The following is a 27,439-nucleotide window of genomic DNA, read 5'->3' as shown; positions in this document are numbered from 1 at the left end:
TGGAGGCTCTGTTCCCTGCTGCATGGAGCTTACAATCTAGTGGTCAGCTGTTTAGAAAACGAAATAGTGTCCTGGGGGCTTCCCTGGTGGCGCAGTGGTTAAGCATCTGCCTGCCAGTGCAGGGGACACGGGTTCAAGCCCTGGTCCGGGAAGATCCCACATGCTGCGGAACAACTAAGCCTGTGCGCCACAACTACTGAGCCTGTGCTCTAGAGCCCATGAGCCACAACTGCTGAAGCCCATGCACCTAGAGCCTGTGCTCCGCAACAGGAGAAGCCACTGCAGTGAGAAGTCTGTGCACCGCAACGAAGAGTAGCCCCCGCTCACCGCAACTAGAGAAAGCCCATGTGCAGCAATGAAGACCCAACACACCCAAAAATTAATTAATTAATTAATTAATTAAATCTATTAAGAAAAGAAATACAGTGTCCTGGAGCCAGCTCATACCCACTCACCAGAGCTGATGGTTAACTTTTCAGGAATTTTGCTACCCAGCATTTAATGCTTCCATGATTAAAAGTTAAATTATATAAAATTAAATAAATTATATTTAAAGCTATGGTAATAAATACTCAAAACTCATTACTATTTTCCTATTATCTATGTTTCTGAGGTTATGTTGATTGCCTCTGTGTTGTGGAAATACTGGATAATTATGCGCTACTTCTCATCCCTTCCCAACTCTGAGACAATGACATCATCGTTGGTAGCCAGGATGCATGTATTTGCACCACCACAGAGGCTGGAACTTGGAAACTGGCAGTGGCTACAAATTAGGGTTCCCCTCCCTCCACCGACCCTCTCCTACACCCAGTCAAATTGTTAAACATTTAGGATACAAAAATTATTTAAGATAATTGAATGCAGTTGTTCTAATGCTGCGGCTTTATAAAAGTAAAGTTTCTAAAACAGGTGTCTGAGGAACAGGCACTGGCACCTCTGAGGAAGGGGTGCTCCTACCTGTTCCTAGGAAAGTGGAGGTTCCTTCAGTTAAAAATGAGTAACAGTCACATTTTCTAATTAGCCACTAGTTCATTGTCCTTAGCCCTTGATTAACACATAATTTTCTTGCATTCAATTGGTATAAAACCAGAATGTCTACTCTTTAAGTCTTGCAACAACATATGCCTTGTCAAAATGCACAATTTCTCAAAATTGACCCATTTTTTTTTAAAGTCCCTGAGCCACCCAAGAAACCAGTCTCAGAAGAAGTAGTCCCTGTTCCCCACCTTCCTGAAAAGGTGGAGCCCCTACCAGCCAAAGGTAGAATCATATTTTTGAAAAAAATTTCTTAATGTCTGTCTTCTTGTACCTTTTTCTGTTGGCTCTGTGTGTTAATGAGATAGTATCTGTAAACCATTTGTAATATATTTTAATTCTGTGTATGTTGATTTCATTAACTTGTGGTAATATGTTACACAAATGTCAGTAATACTTTAGACTCCAGACCATGCTGATTGGGAATTTGTCGGCTTCGTGTAATATATGTAATGTCTGTATGGTACTGATGTATTTAGCGTGTATTTTCATCACAAGTTACATGCTTGATATTAAATTACTTCCTAATTTCTTACACTCGTACTGAGGATTTATGCTTTAATGTAATCTTAAATGTCTCACAAGGAGACTAGAGTTCTCAGTTGTTTCAACAATGGTGTCTTTAAAGTTCCTGAAGTTCCCAAGAAACCTGTGCCAGAGGAGAAAAAGCCAGTTCCTGTGCCTAAGAAGGAACCTGCCGCTCCCCCCAAAGGTACACCAGAACTGATCACGTGCTGACCCTTTGCCCCAAGTGCCAATGCTTTGTCTTATACAGTCTTCGTACTTACTCTGCTGTCTACTTCGTGTCTTTTACATGCCTCTTGTGTTTTTCATTTATTTGTCAGCTTCGGGGGGTACACTCGACATACATTATTTGTGATACTGAACATTAAAAGAAGTTACTTTTAAAAAGCAACTATATCAAACTGCTGTCTTAAATTTTTAGTATCTTCCCTCTCCTAGAGAAAGAAGAAATATTTGTGAAGCTCATTTTCTGCAGGGCATGTTTCTAGGAAAAACTCTTTCAGCCCTCAACTGTGTGACTTTTTCTTAATAAAAAAAAAAAACTTTCATGAGTTATGACAAAGATACAAAGACTAACAGGAGGGTGTTTGGCAGAACTGAATGTTAATGAGGTAAAAATGTACACAGTGCTTCTGGGAACTGCCACTCTTCTGAAAAGTCAATAATGCCTACCCTTAAATAGTTGGAAACATCAACTTTTGGCATTTACTTTCACCATGTTTCTTGAGATATTAACTGAACATTGACATTTGCCATAAATGTTGCAATTATCTAATTAGTGAGTCAAGGGACCTTTCATATAGGGATGTTTGGATTCAAATATGCTAATTCTTGCTTTAATTTTTTGGATTTGGTTGGTTTTGGGGGTTTTAGTGATAAAAGACACTACTTTATAGAGGCAATGAAGTAACAAACTGCACACATCTGGTCAGTTATAGAGAGATCCAGTATCATCCAGCTTAGGAGAAAGCAGGCTCATACATTTTAAGAAGTGTTCTCTTTTGCCTGATTTCTCAGTGTTTCCATTTTCTTCCTGAATCAAATCTGCTTCTCTCTTTCTCAGACTCTTCTTGGCTATTTCAGAATTCTGGGTCTTTTTTTTTATTCTTTATTTTTTAATTGAAGTACAGTTGATGCACAATATTATATAACTTACAGGTGTACAATATAGTGATTCACAATTTTTAAAGATTATACTCCATTTATAGTTATTATAGAATTTTGGCTGTATTCTGTTGTACAATATATCCTTGTAGCTTATTTTATACCTAATAGTTTGTACCTCTTAATCCCCTACTGCTCCTCCCCACTTACCTCTCCCCACTGGTAACCACTAACTTGTTCTGTATATCTGTGAGTATGCTTCTTTTTTGTTATGTTCACTAGTTTGTTGTATTTTTTAGATTCTACATGTAAGTGATATTATCCAGTACTTGTCACTCTCTGACTTATTTCATTTAGCATAATACCCTCCAAGTCCATCCATGTTTTTGCAAATGGCAGCACTTCATTCTTCTTTATGGCTGAGTAGTATTCCATTGTAAATATATACCACATCTTCTTTATCCATTCGTCTGTTGACGGACACTTAGATTGCTTCTATATCTTGGCAATTGTAAATAATGCTGCTATAAACACTGGGGTGCATGTATCTTTTCAAATTACAGTTTTTATTTCTTTAGGGTCTTTTTTTTTAACCAAATGATTTTTAAGAATGATTTCTGATTATTATCTAATCATTAAAATATAATGATTATATGAAAATAAAATATGATTATAATGAAAAGGTTATATTACTAAAACCAGTACTAATACCAAAGCCTCTTGGTCACACCTGGAGGAGACTCAGAGGCATATCTCATTTATACATGAAAATAAATACACTTAGTAACATGTATGTATAAACATCCCATGTATACATAACATAATATATACATGTATCAATGTGTATCTGTATAACTACATCAAGATATTACAAATGCAAGTGTAGAGGTGCAGATGTTCAAAAAAATTGCCAATATCTTATTTAAAATGGAAAAAATTACTACCGATAATGCATGCTGTTAGAACTACATCAGCCACTTAAAAATTCAACATCATCAACACTTAGAATAGATAAATTAAACCCATTGTAAACCTTCTTTGGGTCATAGACCCTATTGAAAACTATGGAGCCTCTTAGAGAAAAGCACATATGTACATACCCACAAAATTTTGCACACAGAACTCCCCAAAGTCACTGACACACAGATATCATACTGAGAGGGCTACCCTAGCAAAAGAGTGTTTCCTGAGTTTTATAGACACTACAGGTGCACCAAAAAAAAAAAAATTCAGAAGAGAAATAGAAAAAAAAAAAAAATGATATAGATGCAACCATTCTAACGACATCTTAGTCTAAGATAGTCTTAGATAAATTATACCCATTGTTGTTTTGGATTCCATTTCTCAATACAAAGAGTAAAGGGATTTTTCTATATACTATATCCACACTCTATATTGTTTATATGATTACTGACTAATTTGGTATTTTTACTGGAGTATAATTGCTTTACAATGTTAGACTAATTTGTTTTTATCAAAAGCATACCAATATATAAAGAAAGAATGAATTCTGTGCACATCCTTCTGTGTATATAACTCGTTTTTAATCGCCTAAATGCCTCTGTAACATTACTTGGGACATTTACCACATGTGACCTTTAGAAAACTATAGTTTAATTTTGTGCATTATTTTGCCGATGCATAGAAAACCTATAACGTTAGTAAACTACGTAAAGATTTGTGTGTGTGTGCCTATATCCATTCATAAAAGTGACATATGGCTGAACTAACATTCTATTTTAAAAACTTTAAGTCCCAGAGGTGCCCAGGAAACCTGTCCCTGAAGAAAAGATTCCTGTTCCTGTTGCAAAGAAAAAGGAAGTTCCGCCAGCTAAAGGTACAATGACTTGCTTAGTAAGGAAGCTCTGTTTTTATGTCTTGAGTATAAAACATTTTTGTGTTTAATTATCTAATTTAGTTTGTTTCATTCAAAATGAATGTTTTATGGTGTAAGAATTCCACAAAAGTGTCTGTCCACCTGCCTACTTTCTTACAAAATAACTGTCCATTAGCTACTTCGGAAAATATAAAGTTAACTCTAAAAATGAATGTCTTTTCAAGTTCCTGAAGTACAGAAGACGGTTGTCACAGAAGAAAAAATAACCATCGTCACTGAAAGGGAGGAATCTCCACCACCAGCAGGTAACCTCATCCCTTCTCCACGAAATAACCTTATCTTCCCTTCAAGCTTCTTTAATTGCATATCTTCTTTAATGGGCCTGCAAGTTCTATGTTGCTCATTTACTTTGCCTTTCTGAGAATTTTTAAATCAAATACTATCCTTTAAGTGCCAGAAATACCAAAGAAGAAAGTTCCTGAAGAAAAAAGACCTGTTCCTCGGAAAAAGGAAGAAGTTCCACCACCAAAAGGTATTGTCTCTCCATCTTTCCAAGAACCATCTTTATAATATTATGTTCCTAGGCAAACAATGATTTTGTTAGTCTTGTGATATATGTGCATCGTGAGTGTGTATCTGTGTTTTGTGATGGTCTTCAATGAGATAACACTGAAGTTCTAAAAGTGCACAATGTTTTTAAATTCCAGCTCTGCCTAAGAAACCTGTCCCTGAGGAGAAAGTTCCCGTGCCAGTTCCTGCTGCTGAGAAAGCCCTTCCTCCCCTAGGTAGGATTTGTCTCAAGCCTCTGATAAAAATCTTTTAGCTGGTGGATTCTTTTTCCTATCTGGTGTCTTCTTGTACTGACCCTTTGTCTCTCTTGGATAGAATTTGTGTGTGTATATACTCGTGATAAGTTATGTAACTTGCTAGTGAAAGTGGTGTACTGTGCAAATCTTCCCCAAACTTTAGGGAGAGAAAATTGTTAAGATTCTTGATTTTTAAGCTTCAACTTTAATCCTTTCTTAAAACTGAAGTTTCTAAGAAAACTGTCGTAGAAGAAAAAAGACTTGTTGGTGAAGACAAACCATCCGTTGCAGTTCCTCAAAGAGTGGAGGTCGTGCGGCACAAAGGTATATAATCGGAAGTGAGGGGAGAAATGAGTTTGCATGTGTTTCCTCCAAGTCTTTTCTTCTTACCACATAGTTTACTTTAGAAGTTGTTCTTATCAGTGTCTGTTGTAGCCTCTGAGACTGAATGTTTTGTGTTTGCATTGGTCCTGAATCATTCTAAGAGGGTGAGTGGGGTGCTGAACATGTGGTAATTGTGAAAGTGGCCTCATTTGGGCATAATCTGAATATTCTTCTCAGTCTTGCGCTGTACTGTCCCCTCATCTGAACTCAGCTCTCTCCTTCTTGTAATGAAGAAGCACTGTGAAACCACCCCCTAAGCAGATAGAAGAACATTACCCATCTATAGGGAACACATGGTTATAATCAGTACTTCAGTGGGCTATTCAGGCTGAATTTAAAGTAAATCTTATCTTTTAAAGCATCCGCAGAGGAGGAATGGAGTTATTCAGAAGAAGAGGAAAGAGTATGTGTTTCAGTTTATAGAGAAGAGGAAAGAGAGGAGGAGGAGGAGGAAGTGGAGGTTACAGAATATGAAGGTAAATAATGCAGATAAGCTAGTGGTGACCTGGAGTCTTGATAAGCTGTTTTCCTTCACAGATTATTTATCAGATTAATGAAAGTGACACAAATTCAGTGAACATCTACTGGTCTTATTTGATGTATCTTTTGATCAAAACACAGACTCAGGAGCATTAATTAGAGTAAACATCCAAAGTATTCCTTGTCCATTCCCTCTAACTTGGCTCTGTAGGAAACAAGCCTTCATATTTATAGGTAACTAATGGTGCAAGTACCTCCATACACATTTATCCTTTCAGTAGATGGGACTTGGTTTCAGTATGGTGGACTGGCCTAATCTTCACCTTGGTAGTCTAATGTCTAAAACATGGGTAACAAATAGCAGTGTTGATAGCACAACTCACTAATGTGTCCTGACTCACAGATTTTACATGAATAAGAAATTATATACATTATTACATTCCAGAAGTCAAGGCCAGGTTTGAGAGTGAAGCACTGAACACATAGGGCTTTCCAATATTCCATGTATGGAGAAAACAATCGTGTAATATCTTTCATTAGATCAATTTGTTATTCAGATGTTCACATACCTATAAAGCTAGTTCTCTATAGCTTAGGATTGAACAACAAGCTTTATTTCAATGTTGGGATACCCTTTTAATGAATTAAGACACCCCTAGGTTTACTGCTAAAGTTCAGCATTCTGGCTAAAGCTATATATCTGAAAGAACTTTACTAAGAAAGTTTTAATGTAACTCTGCTTTAAAGATTAATCCGTAAGTTTCTCAATAAATTAACTGTCTTCGCAATGAAAAGATGGATAGAATTGTACAGGCAGATGCCCTTGAGTGTATCTCTGGCTAATAAAAGGGGCCCCACCTCTTCTCCACTTGGAAGAAAAGTCCATGTGAAATCCAGATGTGCAGTCTTAATGGAATGGCTTAGAACAGAGCAAAACTTGACTCCCTAGAGGAAGCCCACCAGTTCTGTTGTGCTTCCTGGGAAAGGCCAAGATGGGCATAAGTCAGGAATCTGATGGATTCAAACAGGGTCCTATCCCTTCTAGAAATGTTTGGGAAACCATAACATGTACACAAGGAAAGTTCTCATTGCAGGAATATAATTTCAGTTTTTTATACATTATAAATTTCTTTTAGTACTATAGACGCTAATTAAAAGGAAAGACATTTTATGATATTCTTATGTTTCCATTAAGCCCAAAGATTTAGGGAAAAGATGGGTAGCCTGTTAAGTTTACTCCTAGTGTTTGTAACTAGATCTTTCTATTCTGTAATTAAGCTCATACACATAGACTCAAAAATCATAGGAAGACTCTTTCCTCGTCCACCATAGCTACTCTCGCAAAACTTGGGGAAAAAGTCTTGTTTCCAAGTCCTCAGTAGGTTTTTCATATGTAATACAGGTCTTTTCTTTCTTATGAACCTACTTATGATTCCTCAAGTATATTTTTGAAACTTGTCTTCAAATTCCTGTGTTCTTGTTAACTTAGCCGCTAGGATTGTTTTTACGTCTTGCGCTTGTCCTGTTCTTCCTGTGAATACAAGCATTGTTATCTTTATGTTACACTTAAAAATTAAATTACTGAAACTTATTTTCTATGCTCTTTATTAAGGCATATGCTTTGATTAAAATCTTCTTCTTTGGGTATTTTAAATGAGAACAATCAGGGAGTTGGAAAGTGTTAAACTTTTACTATTTTACTTACTTTTTGACATAATAAAGTACAGCTAAAATTAAACATGAAAAACACTACAACCTATCTTCTTTGAAATTGATATCTTTAAAGTGATGGAAGAGCCTGAGGAATATGAATATGTTGTAGAAGAAGAGCTGCACTTTATTTCCAAGAAAGTGGACGCTGAACCAGCCGAAGGTAGACCAACTCTTAGATTAATTCTAGCCCCATATGTGTTTGGCTTGTCCCATTCTTAATGTCCTCTCGTAGTTAATTTTTTGTCTGTATTGCAAATGTTGATGAGTATCATGTGTAATAAAAATATTCCTTAAATTTTTATTAAAAAGAAATCTGGACATTTCCACAAATGTATTTTATAATCTTTTCAAGTGCCTGAGAAGAAAATTGTACCAAAACCGAAAACTCCTGCTAAAATAGAGGAGCCTTCACCAGCTAAATGTACAATTCTCTCTCAAAGAAATGGGATACCATTTGTCTTAATAACTATAATAATGCCTTTAGTTTGAATAACTGCCTCAGTTTTGTCAGCATATATGTGTAAACATTTTTACTGACTGTAAACATTAATGTTTGTGTAAATGTGTGATCTTTTCATAAAGTGAGTTCTTTGCCCCAAAATTACACTTCTCCTGTAATGCAAACTAATATTCTTCAACCTAATATTTCTAAAGTTCCTGAAGTACCTAAGAAAATTGTGCCAGAAAAGAAAATTCCTGCTGCAGTTCCCAAAAAGGAAAAGGTGCCACCAGCCAAAGGTATATTGGGCTTTCCTTTATTCTTGAATAATGCCTGTCTTTTTAAATCTTAAACTGGTACATTCTTCAAATTTTTATGACATTAACAAGAAAATAAGTGTGCCTATGTTTAGTGTTTTTCACAGTTGTATGTCTGACCATGTTGTGCAATGTCTTTTAAGTGCCAGAAGAGCCAAAGAAACCAGTTCCTGAAAAAAGGGCTCGTCCCAAAGTGGCTGAGATAGAACCTCTTCCGACCAAAGGTAGACAAAACCCCCCAGCACAACAACTAGAAACATGTCTTGTCTTTCTCGTCCTCTCACTGCTGTCCTTGGGTCACCCCTTCTGTATGGAGGTTATTGGTGTATGTTGGCCGCAAGAATATATTATTGCCTTGTCTATGGTGGACTATTACTTACTTGTTGTGAAGTTCATTTGTGTGTACCTTGTAAAATTGTTATACTCTAAAATCACAATACTTTCTGGCTAATACATTTTTTTAAATTCCACTTTAAGTAATATAACTCCGTAATCCTAAAATTATCTTTCAAGTGACTGAGAGGCACATGCAAATTGCCCAGGAAGAAAAAGTTCACATTGCTGTAACTAAAAGAGTGGCGCCTCCAAGACCAAGAGGTACATGGGGCCTTTCAATACACAGAATATTGTACCTACCCTATTCTCTTTACCAAATACACTAGTTATGGGTGTTGGTTTTTTGTTGTCATTGTTATAGTTGTTTTATGTTTGAAATCGTGAAAATATCAAGTCTTTTATGTTTGAGTTACTACTGTACAACTACCTTTTTGTTGTTTGAATGAGGAAAACAGTTCTTTAAAGTGAAATCTGTCTTTAAAGTGCCTGAGGAACCCAAGAGAGCTGTTCCAGAAGAAAAAGTTCCAAGACTCAAGCCTAGAAAAGAGGAGGAGCCACCAGTAAAAGGTATACCAACTTTTCCAAAAAACAAAATAAGCTTTTAAGTGTCAAAATAAGCTTATAGGTATAACTAATCTAGTGGAATTGGGATCCTTAGAGGAAATAATTTAAATATGTATTACAAAGTAAGTAATATGCATATGCTATTCCGTATCATCTCAAAACTAAATATTTCTGATACCAGAAAATATTCTGTCTCTTCTTCTCAAAAAATAAAAAACAAAAACAAAAGTGAAACTCCATACAAACGTGTAGATACTTTCCCTTAAAATTTATTTATCTTCTAATGTGTCTTTGTCTATATACTAAACTCCTTTGCCGCAATGCTTGTTTTGTGTGGCAACCTTTGATGAAATTAAAATTTTTTAAATCCTCAATTTTCTACATTGTGCCAGTAGAGCTTATGAAAACACCTTAGAATTAAAGTGAGGAAACTATTCATGTGATGCAACCTTCTGTCTAATGCTTGTTTGATAGTCATTGTTTATACTGTCTAGTTGTCTTTTTTTATTTCTTTTATAAATACTACTTGATCTTCTTAAAGTTATTCAATGTCTTTTAAGTATTAAGTAGCTTAGAAAAAAGTATTTATATATATATTAGAACGTGTTTATTTCCGAGTCTATTGATTTTTCTTACCACTTAAATGAAAAATTTAAACAACAAGTGTGGTTTTGGTCATCTTTGTCCTCTTTGTCCTTGGATTGTGCATATACAAGTTCTCTTAACACATGTTATTATGAATCTTGCAATTCACTTTTAATAATTACTCTTTTTAAAGTGACTGAACTCAGGAAAAGAGCTGTTAAAGAACAAAAGGTATCCATTGAAGTTCCAAAAAGAGAACCTCCAGCAGCTAAAGGTGTGTTGTGTTTTGACTAAATAATAAAATGAAGCACGAACCTACACAGCTCTTTGCCTGTTAGTTTCTAATTTGACTCTCATTCTTTATTGGCTTATTGTTGCCTAAAGGCAGGGAATCTAACATTTGAAATTATAAATAGCAAATGTACACTCTGTAATACCTTGGCCAGCAAAGGACAGTCAGGGTCTCCCATAACCAGTGCATGAGACCATCACCAAGGAATGAGATCACAGCACATTGTCACTATGGTCCCTAAATGGGCTTCAAGTAAAAGACACCTGTTATCAATATTATTCCAGAAGTAACTGTAACAGCAGAGGAAGAATGGGCTGACACCCAGGAAGAAGAAACTGTTCCAGTACAACGGGAAGAGGAATATGAAGAATATGATTATAAAGAATTTGAGGAGTATGAACCAACAGAAGAATATGATCAATATGAAGCGTATGAGGAACATGAATTCGAACATTATGAAGAGTATAAAGAACATGAAGAATACGTCACAGGTATGAGCAGAACTGCAAACCTGAAACCACATTAAATATGAGCAAAATCCATAGAACAGGATAAAATTTTGAATGCCCAAAGAAATTTGGAAAGAACTTTGTTTTGTTTGGCAAATTCAGAATTTTTTTTCTTGGATAACTTGTAGAAAAACAAATCTCTATAAATCGTAAAGTTGCTGTTAGAGTTTGGTTCTGGGCATAATCTATTTCCTCTCTTCTTTTTGCTTATAAGAAAATGTCATTACGTTTCTTTCTCCAAAAGGTCAAGAGTCTATCTTCAAGGGCCCTTGATCATTCTAATACATGACCAAAAATTTCTGAACGTCTCTCATCCTGAAGCTTGTTATTATCAAACATAATAGGCTATTGAGAAAACACCCTACCCTCGGGGTTCCCATCATCAAAACTTCACAAAGACTGCTTCAAAAGTAAACACAGAGAAAGCCAACACAAGCCATTGTGTTTTATCTTTGTGAAGATCAAATCTGTAGGAATAAGTTTCTATTGGAATTTCAAAATGAAGCAATATTATTTCACTTATTCTATTTTTGATGTTTAACAGCCTAACTTTGAGAATGTTCTATGTAGTTTTACAAATAGAATTAAAAAACAATATTATATGGGGAGGAGTTTAACCATGATTTTGTCTACCTGAAGTGAAATGATAATATAATATGTAAAAAAAGAGAGTCGCAATTACCTAACTGAAGTAAATAGCAAGGAGGAAATAGCAATAAAAGCTTTTTTAGGTCTTTTATACCTTATTCTACTTGGATCTCTGATTCTCACTCACCTCTAGAGGCTATGCCTATGCTGTAGATAAGATATATTATTTTAATTCTTCGTATCCATTGAAGAAATATCATTTTTTTATATTCTAACAAAAATGTCTAACATTAAATACCCTTTATATATTTTTAAAGAACCTGAGAAGCCCATCCCAGTAAAGCCTGTCCAGGAAGAACCGGTTCCCACAAAACTAAAGATCCCACCAGCTAAAGGTAGAGTGAGAAAAACATTATCAGTCATGAGACCTGTGGTCCCTACATGTCTGTCCAACTATAAATCCATGTTGAAGTGGCAGTGTACCAGTTGTGTGTGTGTTTGGGGTCATTATGTTGTACATCATATTTCTTATTTTTTTCTTCTTACTACTCTTAAGAAATTTGGTTCAGGTTTTAAAATCTGTTAATATTGATATTTTAAAGTGCCGAAGAAAGTGGTCCCTGAAGAAAAAGTACCAGTACCCATTCCTAAGAAACTCAAACCTCCACCGCCCAAAGGTACATGGCAGCGTAATAACTACCAAAAACATCTTTTTTACTTATGTTCTATAAACGTGTCTTACTACCTTGTCTGATGTTCTTTGTCTTTACTGAATATATTGTTTGGTGCTGATTCTTACATTGCTCAGCGTTTCATGTATTTTTATTTACATGATATTCGTGTGGTTTGTTTTAATGGTCTTTAATAATTAATATCTTTAAAGTGCCTGAAGAAGCAAAGAAAGTTGTTGAGGAAAAAATACACATTTCAATTATCAGACGTGAAAAAGAGCAGGTGACTGAACCAGCTGATAAAGGTATAATTTCCTTCCTCGATTGTGGTCTTTTTTAATGTCTCTTTTAAAACTAAAGCAGCTGTGTTTTGCTTTTTTTTTTTCTTCACTGTTTTGTGTCTTTTATATTAATCGTTAGGTGGATGTTGGATGTAAAAATCTGTAAATACAGGATAAAAAGAAAATGTTATCTTAAAAGGAAAAGTTATTTCAACCATAGCTTCTTATACAATGGCTGTGTCCTAACACATGGCTACAATACATATAAAATAGAATGTTTGGATTTAAAATCAGTGACCATTTGGCACATTCCTGACTTATCTAAATTGATGTGATGATATAACAATATTCACCACAGTTTAATACCTGTTTATTGATCCTAAAGTCATTTTGAAGATTGAAAAAAAGAGTTAACTCAACGTCTAACCATTTTTCCCTGCTTTTTACTAAGTATTAAGTAACTTTGCTGCAATTTCAGAAAGTATACTTATCCAGAAGTAAATTTAGCTTTTCAGTAAAGGATGTTTCATACAAGCAGAGATACCCGAACACTAAACATCACTTCACACTTGGTCTCTGCTACCTCAGACCTCCTTGAGTACTTTTGTACGTTTTTATTCCAGTAAGGTTCAGAATCCTTTCCATGGAGAGTCTGAAGTTTCTTATAAATGAACAATCACATATCTCTTATATGAGAGGCACTTGCAGCATTACTCTATTTCCTTAAAATACAATAAAGCAAGCATTCGCTGGGTACCCTGTTTCTGACAATAAAATCTCCTTATACTTAATGTTTTAAGTGCCCATGAAGCCCAAGAGGGTTGTCACAGAAGGAAAAGTACCTGTTCCTAAAAAAGAAGTAGCAGCACCTGTTAGAGGTACCTATATTCACTCTTTTTAATGTGTTGTTTGTCTTTTTTGGTATGAAATTCATGTTCAGTTCTATGTGTAAAGTTCTTCTGTGGGAAAGATAAAGCCTATTCCTTCTTCTATTACAAATGGCTATGTTCCTAACGTGTCTTAATTTTATTGAATAATTGGAAAATATCCAACCTCAAGATAATATCTTTAAAGTGCCTGAAGTACCCAAAAGACAACCAGAAGAGATTGCCTTTGAAGAGGAAGCTGTAACCCAAGTAGAGGAATATTTTGAAGACGAAGAGTACATTGATGAAAAAGAAGAACTCATAACTGAAGAAGAAGAGGAACTCATAACTGAAGAAGTGGTACCAGTGGTACCCATCAAAGGTAGATTATATCTCCTGCCAAGGGATAAGCAGCAGCATCTTTTGTATCCAATTTGGTCAGATTCTGGGGCTTATTAGCACTGATGACCAATTCTGCTTATTTTAGAAAAAGACACTTTTAGATGCTAAAGTATGATTTCGGTAGTTGCTTTTCACATTTTATATCTTTTCTGCAACATTTCCAAAATTCTTCATAATATCTTTAAAGTGCCTGAGGTACCCAAGAAACCTGTTCCAGAAGAGAAGAAACCTGTTCCTGTTCGCAAAAAGAAGGAAGCCCCACCAGCAAAAGGTACACCACCACTCTTATCATGAGCATATGAAAGACTTCATCTGCATGTAAACAGCTAATTATCTTCTTAGTTCAAAACCTTGTGTGTGTTACTGTCTAGTCTTTGAAACTGTCCTGTTGTTTGTTAACTATCCTTTGTGTGGATGTGTTGTTACTGGTAGTAAGAACTTATCAATAAACAATATCTTTAAAGTGCCTGAGATTCCTAAGAAGCCAGAGGAGAAAGTTCCTGTGCCCATTCCTAAGAAAGAGAAGGCTCCACCAGCTAAAGGTACATCTCTTTGTAATCCATCAGTGGAATAGTGTAATAATTTACCCATGTATTGATAGTATAACTTGGTGAGCCGTATCAGTTCTTTCCCCATGATGATATTAACAATATTAATGCCAAGACAAGCTGGTTACTGGAGCAGTTTATTGTGTATTCTTCTCTGAATTTTACCATCAAAGCATGCTGGTGCTTCATGCTTGGCTCCTCCTCTTTAGTGGAAAGTTCTTAGAGTAAAGTAAATTCTAATTGTAATACCAAAATGGACAAAGTCATCATTTACCAGACATTGTGTGTTGTCTTTATCAGTCTAAGTTTTTTCAGTGTTTTTTAATCTTAATTTTTGTGCATTTTCTGGCCTTTGTTTTGTGGCTGTTATAATTATTATTTTCATTCTTAAAGTGAAATTGTTAGAATATCTATGATGCTTCAATAAGGCCTAAAATTGCTAGATTCTTCTCTATGGGTGAAAAATTTGACACTAACCCTATTTGATATCTTTAAAGTTCCTGAAGTACCCAAGAAACCTGTACCAGAGGAGAAAGTGCCAGTACCGGTTCCTGAAAAGGTGGAAGCTCCACCTGCCGAAGGTACATGAACTTGCAATGTCATAAAATTTTTTAAATTTCAACTTTGCATATGAGTAAAAAATTAAATGGTTCAATTACGTGCTCTTTGGGGATGCAATGCTTTAGTATTCCTTTACGGAAAAGAAAAGATTTTATTTTAAAGGTAAAATGCTTCTTGAAGTAATTTGGTCATACTCTTATGACCTTAATCTTTTTGGAACTACGCTTAGACTCAAAATTTTAGGTTGTATAAAATGTTTCTCTAAATCATTTCTTTAAAGTGCCAGAAGTGCCCAAGAAGCCTGTGCCTGAGAAGAAGGTGCTGGTTCCTGCTCCTAAGGAAGTAGAGGCTCCATCTGCAAAAGGTACATCGCTTCATCATTTAAAATCCATGGGAGAAAACCTTACATTTACATATATTCACATACAAATTCCCTTATAGCATTACATGTTTTAAACAATTGTCTATCTTGTTAGAAATATAAAAGTCAGATATTTCATGATTCCTTTTTATGTCTATTGCTCTAAGACATGTAAAAGAACACATTCTTAAAGACAAATAATATCTTTAAAGTGCCAGTGGTGCCCAAGAAGGTCATCACAGAAGAAAAGGAGCCAACACCTGTTCCGAAAAAAGTGGAAGCTCCATCACCCAAAGGTACATTAATCTCGAACAAAACCAAGGCAAACAAGGAAAACTAACTAGCATTATACAGCCTCACTAACTATAATTACTTATGTTGGTGACAGTTGATGCTTTATGATCACAGAATATTTGCTTTTCATGTTGTCCCACTGTTTTGAATATTGTACATAAAAGTGATGCTTGTCCGATTGAACAAATATCTTTAAAGTGCCAAAGAAACGCAAGCCAGTTCCAGTTCCAGTTCCTGTAGCTCTACTTCGGGAAGAGAAAGTTGTATTTGAAGAAGAAATTGTTCTTGAAGAGGAAGTTCTACCTGAGGAAGAGGAAGTTCCACCAGCAGGAGAGGAAATTCCACCTGAGGAAGAGGAATTTCCACCAGAGGAAGAGGAAGTTCCACCAGAGGAAGAGGAAGTTCCACGAGAGGAAGAGGAAATTCTATCAGAGGAAGAGGAAGTTGCTCCTGAAGAAGAGGAAGTTCCTCCTGGGGAGGAAGAATTTGTACCTGAGGAAGAAGTTGTACCTGAAGAAGAAGAAGTTCTTCCAGAAATTAAACCTAAGGTGCCAGTACCTGCACGAGGTATAGCAGTTCTTCTTGAAGTCATCAGGCCTCTTTTGTGTTGAATTCTGCCTTTCCATCTTTTTGTTCATCTCTAATTTTATCTATGTTGCTTTACTCTCTATGTCTTCTACCATCTAAATCTTAGAAAACATTCCAGACATGTGTGCTCTTATTGTTTTGTGTCTGTCTTATGTGTCTATTTTTTGTAAATCGTCTGAATGTCTTTTCAAATTTTATGATATGAAATGTTGTTAGTTGTTTGTGGCCTTATTCTCATGTGTCTTTTTGTTACATATACAGTGCTGTACATGTGATTTTTAATGTCTTAAAATGAATGTTTTTAAGTGCCTGAAGTGCCAAAGAAACCTGTACCAGAGAAGAAAGTCCCTGTTCCAGCTCCTAAAAAAGTGGAACCTCCACCACCCAAAGGTACACCTCCCCAAAGTGAATGCACATTCTTCATCCATACATTCACCAGAAAAATTATAGTTGAACTGGGATTTAGGAAAATTTATGTTTATAAACTAGATAGTCACATTAATTTCTAAAAATGTTCAGGAACACTGATATCCACTTTTTATTGGCTGCAAAGCAGTATTCAAGGGCAAAGATGGAAGGAAGTATTGTCCCAAAACTGCCCCAAAACTTCTATCCAATTCCCTATAATTTTATTAAACATAATAATTTTCATATAGATATTTTACAAGGCTAAATTATCTACACAAAAAATACCTGAAAAATATGATGAACAAATCTTCCTAAATGTCATCCTTCAACCATGTATATTAAGTGCCTTTATAACATCAGGATGAAAAGGTAAAAGAAAGATTAATGTATTTATGAAAGCATTGCATAATAGCTTATGTCTTCTGATACATACATACAAATGGTAGCCCAGCAGGTTTTGATTTTAGCCTTGAATTTGTATCTTGCTGTGTTAGCCTGAGCAAGTCCTTTAACTGATCTGAGCCTAAAGTTCCTCTCCTATAAAATGGGGATACTAATGTCAGTTCTAGTGGGCTCAGATATTATTGTGAGGATAAAATAAAGTAAGGTATATAAAGGTACTCTATCACTGAATGAATAGTATCCAGATTTATCGTATTCAATCAGTTCATAGTACAGGACATAATATATTTGTGCCTTAAAGCTCAATAATATTTTCTGCAAAAGTTTATGACATCACTACTTAAAATAACCATGACCTCTCCACTAGGTTAAGTAGTCTTATAATCAGTGAAACAGTAAAGCCAATCCTTTATTGGGTTTCAGGAATTCAGAAATATTTTTTAGATAATGATTTAATTAATTTCTAGTGAAATTTAAGTGAATGAAATGACAGCATCTGTCCTCTGGTATTCAGATAGGTTGCTGATCCCTTCCTCCACAAAACCTAATTATATCATCACACTTGGGCTCCTGACTTGCATTAGGTCCCTACCCTGAGCAACTCTTGCATGTTGGTCTTTCTCTGTGGACTTCCTGTGTTCTCTCTTTTTTGTCCCTCACAATAAATTCTTATCATGGAATGATGTCTTTAAAGTGCCTGAGGTTAAGAAGAAAGTGCCAGAGAAGAAAGTGATCACTCCCAAGAAAGAGGCGGCTCCTCCTGCCACAGGTACTGCGATTCCCAAGCGAATTAGACACTGCCATTTCTTTCTTCACCTGTAAAAGCCAAAATGTCCCATTTCCCAGTATTTGTTAACATAACTTACATTATCGTGGTGTCCATTGTCTCTGTGTTTGTGAAACTGAACTTACAAAATAAAATAATATCTTGAAAGTGCCTGTGGTGCCTAAGAAGCCTGAGCCAGAAAAGAAGGTGCCTCCTCCTGGTCTTAAGAAAGCAGTGGCTCCTCCTGCCAAAGGTACATCACTCCCAACAGGGGTGTGTTTGCTGCCCCGATGTTGAACTGTGATGCTCTTCACTTAGGGATGTTCCATATAGACGTTTGCATTGTGTGGTCTGTGTGTAGTCGTTAGCTGGGACTCTGCTGCACCCGTGTTTGTGCTGTGTCAGTTCTTCCACTTTGTGTTTGTGTATTTTATGTTGGTTTGTCTATGTGTATTGTTCCTACAAAATAAAAATACTAAACTTATATATCTTTAAAGAGCCTGAAGTACCTAAGAAACCAGTCCCTGAAGTACCCATTGCTCTCCCCAAAAAAGTAGAGGCTCCAGCAGTAAAAGATAGAATGTCTCTTTAATGGACCCTTTATCTTAAACCACAAACCTCTTATTTTTGTCTCATTAACTGATGCTATGAAATGTCAATGTTTCATCTGGTGCATGTGCATTCTGTTATTAACTCTTTTGTGTTGAAAAACGGGGAACTTGGTCTTTATGTACTCCTCTTGGTTCTTGCATTTTAAGTGCCTAAAACAATCAATATCTTTTAAGTTCCTGAGGTGCCTAAGAAAGTGGAAGAAAGACGAATCATTGTCCCTAAAGAGGAGGAAGTTCCACCAGTTGAAGGTAGATGACTTTCTAAGAAAATAGCATTTTCAAAAGCATCATTGTCTTATTTTTGTCTAATATTTTCAGGAGGTAAATGCACATTTCACTCCAGAAAATAAATGTATTCACACTGTAAAATAAATTATTCTTTACCTAGTAGAAACTGGATAGGCAAACTAAAACCGATCAAATCTCTCTTCTTACATGCTTAGCCTATTTGTTTCCTTGTTTGTTTTGTTTGTTTGTTTGTTTTACTTTAATGAGAATCTTTTAAGGGAAACCATATTTGCCATGGGAAATTTTTCATCAGATGACTTGGTGGGCAGTTGTGGGATTAACTTCTCCAGGAGGAGTTCCAGTTAAGCCTAAGTAACTGGTGCAGAAAATCTGACTTCTACCCCTAAGTGAATGTTTGACTTCAAAAAAATCCACCTCCATTAAAAATAATAATAATAATTTAAACTAATTTCTTTCTGAAGTCCTTTCCAGTTCTAAAATTCTGTGAAAGGCCTAACATATTTTGAAGACACAGTAAGACTTTTTTCAAGGATGAGTGAGTTTTCACATGCATTTAGAAGGCTGAGTTAACTATGCTGATAAGACAACCTCAGTTTTCAGATGTATCATTTTAGTCTAATATTCAAATGAATTATAAAAATAATTTACAAAATAATAATCTTTTTTAAAGTGTTTGAGGAGCCTGAAGAGCCTATTCCAGAAGAAGAGATCCCAGAGGAACCACCTAGCATGGAGGAGGTTGAGAAGGTGGCGCCACCTAGAGGTACAGCTGCTTTTATGAGTTGGACATTTAAAATATATGGTGCTCCGAATCTTTCTCAGAATTCATCTAAACCTGATATTCGCCAGTATACTTTTCTTACATCATATCAATGATAAATTGACGATTAATTACAGCTGGCACCTGAAACTTTGTGTTCCTTTTCTTGACCCAACTTTTTCTACTGCGTCTACAATTCAGTTAGAATGAGAGAGAGAATTTTATGCTATTGACAGTTTAATTTTCTTTTGGCCAAATGCTATTGTAATACTTTCTCCTAGTTTTCAATCCTTAGTATTTTTCTTCAAGTGGGGAAAAATCTATTTCTATGGTGTTTGCTCTTTAGAATAATTGTTAGGCTATCATTGCTAAAGACTATGACAATCTTTTTATAGTTGATATTATGTTTGCTTATAGGATTTCTAAGTAATATCTTTCTCACCTTTAGAGTCAGTACTTCATATATGCAATTACCATTTAGGTTGCTAATATATTTTTTAAATAAACCAATGTTTTGTGTTTGGGGGTTTTTTTGGTATATGGTTGTTGTTCTGTTAATTGCATGTCATTTTTCAAAATGTCCATGAAATATCTTTTAAGTGCCTGAAGTGGTTAAGAAAGCAGTACCTGAAGCACCTACTCCTGTTCCTAAGAAAGTGGAGGCACCACCAGCTAAAGGTATAACAAATCCTTTTATTAAAGACAATATCTTTAAATTCCCATTCATTTTCTTTTTAAAAAACAAAAGTATCTTCATTCATTACTTTCTTAGAGTCATTTAAATAGAAAACTTATGAAGTTGATTAAGAACCTGTCAAATATAATTCATTCGATTGTTTTAGCCTTTTTTGGAATGTTAATGAATGATTATATGTGTGTGTATGTGTGTGTGTGTGAGTGAATTATTCCAGAATATTCTTATTTTAAATAGCTGAGAATTTTAATGTTAATAGTACATCTCTCTATACTTATATACATTACAATGGATCCTTCTTCCCAACATTCCATTCCTAGATTTTATTCCATTACATAAGTCGAATTTTCTCTTGTAATTATTATAATAATTATGTCTACTGTGTTATTTTATGGAGGGGGGTTATCGGTTCTAATGCTTAGATAATAATTATTTTAAAGAGCCTCGTGTACCTTTTGTAATATCTGGCCAGAGCATTCAAGGTTATTAGAAAACATCTATCTCTCATTGTTCCTAATTAGGTTAATGCTTCAGTAGCACTCCTAATTGATTAAGTTATGCTGTCCCTATTGCAATAGACATCCTCAGCAGACACGATAGTGCCCAGCAGAACATGACATGTGTATCAAGGCTTAAGTACTCTATGATGGTAATCACTTGAAAAAAGCCTTCATCAAATTAAAAATAGTAGAAGTAGGCCCAATATTGGTAATCCCTGCTATTAAAAAAAAAAAAGGATAGCACAGGTTCTTTTTGGACATACCTTCTTCTAAGGTATGGCTAGTACAAATGAGTGATTTGGAAAAATATCTTTATAGCCTCTAAAATTGGTATCCAATTTTACAATAGAGTGACTTCTTAGACTTTGATTATTGTAATGTTGATGTTGTTTCTGATGTTTTTATTTCATGTTTATCATTGAGTATTGTCAGCTAACTGAAATGCCTCATATCTTTAAAGTGCCAAAGAAGGTTCCTGAAGAAAAAGTACCTGTTCCTGTTCAGAAAAAGGAGGCCCCTCCTGCCAAAGGTACATATTCTCTTTTTAACCTGAACTTTGTTATAATCTTTTCCATTAAGATTTTTATGTTTTATGTCTACGTGTCTTGATCGTTTTTGATGTCTTTTGCCTATGGAATCTTGCTCTTGACAGTCTCAAATACTAAAACTATATCTTTAAAGTGCCTGAGGTTCAAAAGAAAGTCCCAGAAAAGAAAGTTCCTGAAAAGAAAGTCCCTGTGCCTAAAAGAGAAGCTGTTCCCCCAGCTAAAGGTACTTTTGGGAAGATCTTTGATTTTCACGTGTTGTTGCATGAAAGCCTTTCTCAGTTGTTTTTATATTTTGAATTTACGTCTTCATTTCTGCTGTGTTTAAAAAAAAAAGATCTCTTAAAATAGATGCTCTTTCAGGGAGAGCTCTTCTTGAAGAAAAAATATCATTTGCCATCCACAAAAGGGAAGCAGTAAAAGAAAGGGCAGAATTAGAAATAGTGGAAGCACAAGTGGAAAAAGCTCATGAAGAAGAGCTCCATGAGGCTGAAGAATACTTTGAAGAAGAAGAGTTCCATGAGGTTGAAGAAGTCCTCAAAGTAGAAGAGTATAGAGCTGAAGAAGAAGTACACGAAGTTGAAGAAATCCATAGGGTAATAGAAGTCTTAGAGGCTGAAGAAGTGGAAGTATATGAAAAACCCAAAGCTCCACCTAAAGGTATAGGGAATTGTGCAGATATTACAAATTGTTATATGTTGCTCTAACTTCTTTTTTAAAGTACATTTCATATTCATTTTGGACATTAGAAACCCACTTACTTTCCATGATAAAATCATGAAATACTTTAAGCATGAGTTTAAACTACTTGATAACAATGATTGATATAGAGTAGAGATTAACCACAGAGTATAATTTTAGCCAACAAGATAATAATGTTTGATATCTACTTACCTAAGGAGATAACATAATTCACGGTATGAATTTGTGGATTCCTTTTTAAATCCAAGTAAGAGTGTTACGTGATTGTTACAGGTACCAAAATATCTGGCCAGTGTCATCAGTTGAGTGAGAAAGAAACTCCTCAGTTCACTGAGGAATTTACATGTCCAGGCAAAAGAACCATTGCTTTGTTAGCATTTCAGTCAACTGTTCACAAACTGATAATTACTTACCCAAATCTTCCACCATTTTACGATATTTTCAGGAGAAATAACGTTAAGGAAGGAAATGAAGTGTGGTAGTAACACCTGCATTCTAGTATATTCTGAGGATAAACCAACAAATACATTCTCTGCAAGACTACTCCAGCTCTTGAACAAATTAATAATATGTTTGTAATATGAAGGAATGTGTGTGTGCTTAGTATACACAGTAAATTTACAATACAGATGAAATTTAGCAAAATCAAATCTTTTTTGGAAGTAGGTGTGGTATAAATTTTTTAAATATGAATAGAGAAAGCATTTTATGAGCCCTCATTGTACTAATTTTAGTCATCGTGGGCCATGATACTTCAGGAGTTCATGCTAAACCAAAACACTAATATCTTTAAAGGGCCTGAGATATCCAAGAAAATCATCCCTCCAAAAAAACCACCTACTAAAGTTGTTCCTCGAGAAGAGCCACCAGCTAAAGGTATTTTATTGGTGAAAAATTACTTACCTAATTTTACATACAGTAGCACCTTGGCTGCTTTACAAGTTTGAATTCTACTTGATGTTTTTCTTCTGTGTTTTGTGTTTCTGGAATGTCTAAAACAAACTAATATCTTGAAAGTGGGTGAGGGGCTAAAGAAAGTTCTATCAAAAAAGAAAGTCACTGTTATACTTAAAATACCCAAAGCAATATCACTACTAACCAAACAGTGAACCCAGTTTTCCTTCTTTGGTACTCTTTGATTATATATTCACTAACCTGCTTATTGATAAATCCCTGTTTTCCTGTTAATTATTAATTTTAATGACCTAGTAAATATAAATACATTGTGACTGTGTGTTTAATGTCCCTGCTTTGTTCAGTTTTTGTTTTTTTGTTTTGTTTTTTATTTTTGGTTGTGTTGGGTCTTCGCTGCTGCGCAGGCTTTCTCTAGTTGCAGCGAGCGGGGGCTACTCTTCATTGCTGTGCGCGGGCTTCTCATTGCGGTGGCTTCTCTTGTTGTGGAGCACAGGCTCTAGGCACACGGGCTTCCGTAGTTGTGGCACGTGGGCTCAGTAGTTGTGGCTCGCAGGCTCTAGAGCGCAGGCTCAGTAGCTGTGGCACGTGGGCCTAGTTGCTCCGCGGCATGTGGGATCTTCCCGGACCAGGGCTCAAACCTGTGTCCCCTGCATTGGCAGGCAGATTCTTAATCACTGCGCCACCAGGGAAGCCCTGTTCAGTTTTTAAACCTCTTGAATGTCACAATAAAGATGAAAAACAGTAGCTTATAAATAATATATACTTACATCTTTAAGTCTCTGAAGCATTTAAGAATATTATCACTGAAGAGAAAATATCAATTATTCCACCAAAACAAGCAGAAAGAGCACCAGCTGAAGGCGTCTTATTCATTTTTCTTGTCAAGTTCTTACGATTCTTACATGGGAAATTCCCCTGGATTTTTGTTGTTGTATTTGTTATCAAAATTCAACTCATTTTAATTACTGTAATGTATTTGATACAGTGATGTCTGTATTTTGTACTGTGGCTATGTTCTTTTCTGTCTTTACATTTCTCTTACGCTCTACTTGTTAAAAAATCTTTATGAATGTTTAAAAGTAAAAGAAACTATTACTATTGTCTCCAAAGTACCTGAAGTACCCAAGAAAATTGTGATAGAAGAAAAAGTACGTGTTCCTGAAGAGCTCAAAGTTCCACCAGCTAAAGGTATCTGCCTTTGCTGATTCGCCACTAATACAAAACTCCCTTTTACTCATTTATTATGGGAAGAAAGAGAGAGAGATTGTTCTCCCCTCAACGCCACAAAATGGCTGAATTGTGTAAACTTCAATTTATGTCCCATGACATAATCCTCCCTTTTGTGACTACCCTCTGGGAACACAGGCCTAAGCCTAAAAGTTGGTTTTATTTGTATTGATCCTCTTCTTAAGCAATATTTAAATATTGACCCCTCAACTTCTTTTTCAAAAATAATTCATTTTGGAAGCTATTTTCAAGTAGCTCTGGAAACAAATAAACATGTTCCAAGTGACAATAGAAAATGATGTTGTATCCAAAGGGCAAAGTCCTTCTAATATGACAAATCAACAACTCATCAACAAGGCCGTCTAGAGAGATGCATTGATTGTGTGTTTAGATGACTTATAATTTGGGGATTTTTTGACATTCTCCTTGTTAGATGCCCCTTTTTGTCTTGATATTTTACACCCAATGATGCAATTTTTTAAAATAAATATCTTTAAAGCACCTGAAGTATCCAAGAAAATTGTTCCAGAAGAAAAAGTTCGTGAAGCTGTTCCTAAAAAGCCTGAAGTTCCACCAGCTAAAGGTATACACTGATACTAATCACAACATGAAATAACGCTATGTTTACTTATTCATGGCTTAAAGTGAATGTGAGTGATATAAATATTTGTATTTTGTTTCTTTATATTCTTAATATCTTATATTTGGTATTTATTACAATTAATATACTAATATCTTTGAAGTTCCTGAGGTGCCTAAGAAAAGTATTCAAGAAGAAATATCACCCATAGTTCTTTCTGAAGATGCAACGATGTACAGTGAGTGTAGAAAAACTGGTGGTTCTCTTTGGTTCGTCTGTGTTTGTCTTCATAGCTTTTAATAGTAAATATACTAATATCCTGTAAAATCCTAACATGCCAAAAATATTTGGCTAAAATTAGATAATTTGAGTGACTGTTAGCCTCAGACAAGGTATATTTCCTCACCAATTTAAAAAATAAAGAGTCCTGTACGTATACCATTACCCAATTTTAGAAAAGTCATTTGTCTTGTTGAATTTGTCATTGTCTTGTTAACCTGTTCTGTGTACAAATGTCTTCTGCTTTTCAGCAATTCATTTTCTCAGACCATAAGGCAATTTTCTTTAACTTGATAATAATATTTTACTTGGATATGTAGAATCAAAATACTTCAGCATTAGTATTTTTTACTCTTTGCAACAATCGTTGTAAACATTTTGGCAGCGCTATTCAAATACCCATCGATTTACAAGGCCATTAGAACCTCAAAAGAATTCTCAAGCCATTTTTGGTTTTGCCTTCATGCAAAATTATGATTAATTAATTTGAAGAGTAAAATAATATGAGTAAAAATATATTCTGAATAGAATACTGTTTAATAATCTGAATAGTGAAAATGCCAGCAGTCAAGATATCCTTCCATTTATTTGAATGTAAAATTTAAATTCAATTTTTGTCACCCTATAATAATAGGTTTGGATAAAAATATATGATGACTCCCTCCTCTGAATACCCTTTCTATACTTGAGTTTGGTTATTATTATCAGCCAGTCTTCCTTTCTGAAATCTGGAGAAATCTTTATTTTTCAGTTGCCTTATTTTCCAAATATTTAATCATTCTTATTTTTCTTTTCTTCTTCCAATCTCTGAATGGTTTTCACATTCATATTGAATATGAAGCCACAGACTAGATTTGGTTTGAAAATATAGATAACTAGGTTCCTGGAACAGGAAAGGACTTACATGAATTTCCAGTAGGTCAAATATTGGAGAATTCTTGATGTGCAACTCAACATCGACCCTGTTCTTTAAGAAAAAAATCCATAAAAATGAACAACAATAGGGAAATTTTACCAGTAGCTTTCTGCAGACAAAGTAAAAGAATTATATACTAGTCCCTGACCAGTGAATTCCTCAATTTTACCATCATGATCATAAAGAAATGCTGAAAAGTCATATATCATAAAACTGGGAATGAGGCTTTTTCCTAGCCAGTGTGTTATTGTCACTAACTTGGATCTATGTAGTACTAGTCATTTGAGTTACAGATGTGTATTATGTATTATGTTTTTCTTAACACTATTCTTCATCCACCTTGAAATGCCTCTAATTGTATAAATACTAATATCTTTAAAGTTTATGAAGTATCTGAAGAATCGTCTCCAGAAGAAAAAGTACTTGTGACTCATCCTCAAAAGACAAAAATCAAAGTAGCAAAAGGTATATAATACCAATGACCCAGTGAAGAAAATTTATTTTTGGCTCATTTTAAAAGCTCAATACTCTCCTTCACCATTTATAAATATAACTATACTCATATCTTTTAAGTGCCTGAACCACCCAAGAAAGTTGTTCCAGAGGACAAGATATATGTGACTATTCCTAAAAAGAGAGGAACACCAGCAACTAAAGGTACATTCCGACAACATCAAACTTGGATGAATATCTTTGGCTTCAAGACTCAAAAATTGCATGTTATATAATCTACTGTTTTTATAACTTCTAAGTGTAAACCTACTAATATCTTTAAAGAGCCTGATACAACCAGAGAAGTATTTCCAGAGGTGGAGTTACTTGAGGTTGTTCCCAGTCTTCCAGAGCATCTTCCAACTGAAGGTATAATTCTTAGTTACGAAAATCTGAATAAGAAAACCTTTCTTCATCAGTCTGCAAAATATGTTCACTGCTTTGTGTAGATTTTCACAACCTCTAATGCTAAAATACTAATATCTTTAGTGTCCCTAATGTACCCAAGACAAGGAACTATCTATGACTTGCTCCTAAAAAGTCAAATCCCACTCATATAATGAATAAACATTAGAACAAAAATAAAATTTCTAATTTAAGGTTATAATATCTGCTAATATCCCTAACTTTCTTTGTAAGTCGTGTCTTCATGTCTTTGCCTTTCTCAATGAAAAAATACTAATATCTTTAAAGAGTTGGAAGTCTCCAAGGAAGATGTTCCAGAGAGACAACCTCCTGTTACCAAAAGAAGAAAAATACCACCACCAAAAGGTACAAGCCAGAAGAAGGTTGACTTTCTTGTCTCATGGTTGTAGTTGTACTCACCACGTGTAAAAATACTAATACCTCTAAAACTCCAGATGCTACCAGGGAGATCACTTCAGAGAAGTGGGTCCCCCAAAGTAGCAGCTCGACTGGGTATATACATGTCCCCATGAGTCATAAGGGGGAAAAGTCCATAACTTTATACACATGGAGATGCTTGGGCTATAAATTTTATCTATGAGCCCTCCAGGGAAAATATATATACATATAATGTGCAGATGTGACCCAGATGGAAATAGCTATTGCTGTTTCCTTAAAAAATAAAATTCAGACTAGCTAGAAAAAAAAATCTATATGAGAGATCACCTATAACATTTATATCCCTGAAACTAGACTGAATAGGCTCACCCCACACCGCTCTAAAGCAGAAATCAGTGCCGTAAAATGACAGAGGTGCTTGGCTGTAGACTATAGGTTAGTAATTCAAATGCTCCATGGGGTTGAAATTCCAGGATATAATACAACTACCTGTTGAATTG

The 27,439-nt window shown here is 35.1% G+C and overlaps 1 protein-coding gene across 1 annotated transcript in view; it reads left to right on the top strand.

Annotated features, from left to right (window-relative positions):
- The window catches only part of TTN (titin), a 287,707-nt gene that overhangs the window by 119,507 nt on the left and 140,761 nt on the right, over window positions 1-27,439 (top strand). Inside the window, exons 117-152 of the mRNA XM_036857396.1 lie at window positions 1,177-1,263; window positions 1,667-1,750; window positions 4,421-4,504; window positions 4,729-4,809; window positions 4,956-5,036; window positions 5,212-5,289; window positions 5,539-5,634; window positions 6,054-6,170; window positions 7,961-8,047; window positions 8,542-8,625; window positions 8,787-8,867; window positions 9,157-9,240; window positions 9,463-9,546; window positions 10,322-10,402; window positions 10,705-10,911; window positions 11,835-11,912; window positions 12,120-12,194; window positions 12,401-12,493; window positions 13,270-13,347; window positions 13,544-13,717; window positions 13,925-14,008; window positions 14,202-14,279; window positions 14,783-14,866; window positions 15,127-15,210; window positions 15,420-15,503; window positions 15,700-16,068; window positions 16,396-16,479; window positions 17,594-17,668; window positions 17,835-17,918; window positions 18,451-18,525; window positions 19,196-19,288; window positions 19,886-19,963; window positions 20,940-21,008; window positions 21,161-21,250; window positions 21,388-21,684; window positions 22,522-22,602. Coding sequence (XP_036713291.1) covers window positions 1,177-1,263; window positions 1,667-1,750; window positions 4,421-4,504; window positions 4,729-4,809; window positions 4,956-5,036; window positions 5,212-5,289; window positions 5,539-5,634; window positions 6,054-6,170; window positions 7,961-8,047; window positions 8,542-8,625; window positions 8,787-8,867; window positions 9,157-9,240; window positions 9,463-9,546; window positions 10,322-10,402; window positions 10,705-10,911; window positions 11,835-11,912; window positions 12,120-12,194; window positions 12,401-12,493; window positions 13,270-13,347; window positions 13,544-13,717; window positions 13,925-14,008; window positions 14,202-14,279; window positions 14,783-14,866; window positions 15,127-15,210; window positions 15,420-15,503; window positions 15,700-16,068; window positions 16,396-16,479; window positions 17,594-17,668; window positions 17,835-17,918; window positions 18,451-18,525; window positions 19,196-19,288; window positions 19,886-19,963; window positions 20,940-21,008; window positions 21,161-21,250; window positions 21,388-21,684; window positions 22,522-22,602 — 3,723 coding nt within the window. The remainder of the gene's footprint in view (window positions 1-1,176; window positions 1,264-1,666; window positions 1,751-4,420; window positions 4,505-4,728; window positions 4,810-4,955; window positions 5,037-5,211; window positions 5,290-5,538; window positions 5,635-6,053; window positions 6,171-7,960; window positions 8,048-8,541; window positions 8,626-8,786; window positions 8,868-9,156; window positions 9,241-9,462; window positions 9,547-10,321; window positions 10,403-10,704; window positions 10,912-11,834; window positions 11,913-12,119; window positions 12,195-12,400; window positions 12,494-13,269; window positions 13,348-13,543; window positions 13,718-13,924; window positions 14,009-14,201; window positions 14,280-14,782; window positions 14,867-15,126; window positions 15,211-15,419; window positions 15,504-15,699; window positions 16,069-16,395; window positions 16,480-17,593; window positions 17,669-17,834; window positions 17,919-18,450; window positions 18,526-19,195; window positions 19,289-19,885; window positions 19,964-20,939; window positions 21,009-21,160; window positions 21,251-21,387; window positions 21,685-22,521; window positions 22,603-27,439) is intronic.

This window comes from Balaenoptera musculus, chromosome 7 (assembly GCF_009873245.2).
Source record: "Balaenoptera musculus isolate JJ_BM4_2016_0621 chromosome 7, mBalMus1.pri.v3, whole genome shotgun sequence".
Taxonomy (NCBI): domain Eukaryota; kingdom Metazoa; phylum Chordata; class Mammalia; order Artiodactyla; family Balaenopteridae; genus Balaenoptera; species Balaenoptera musculus.
Note: the sequence above shows the minus strand (reverse complement) of the source record. Positions and strands in the feature narration are given on the sequence as shown.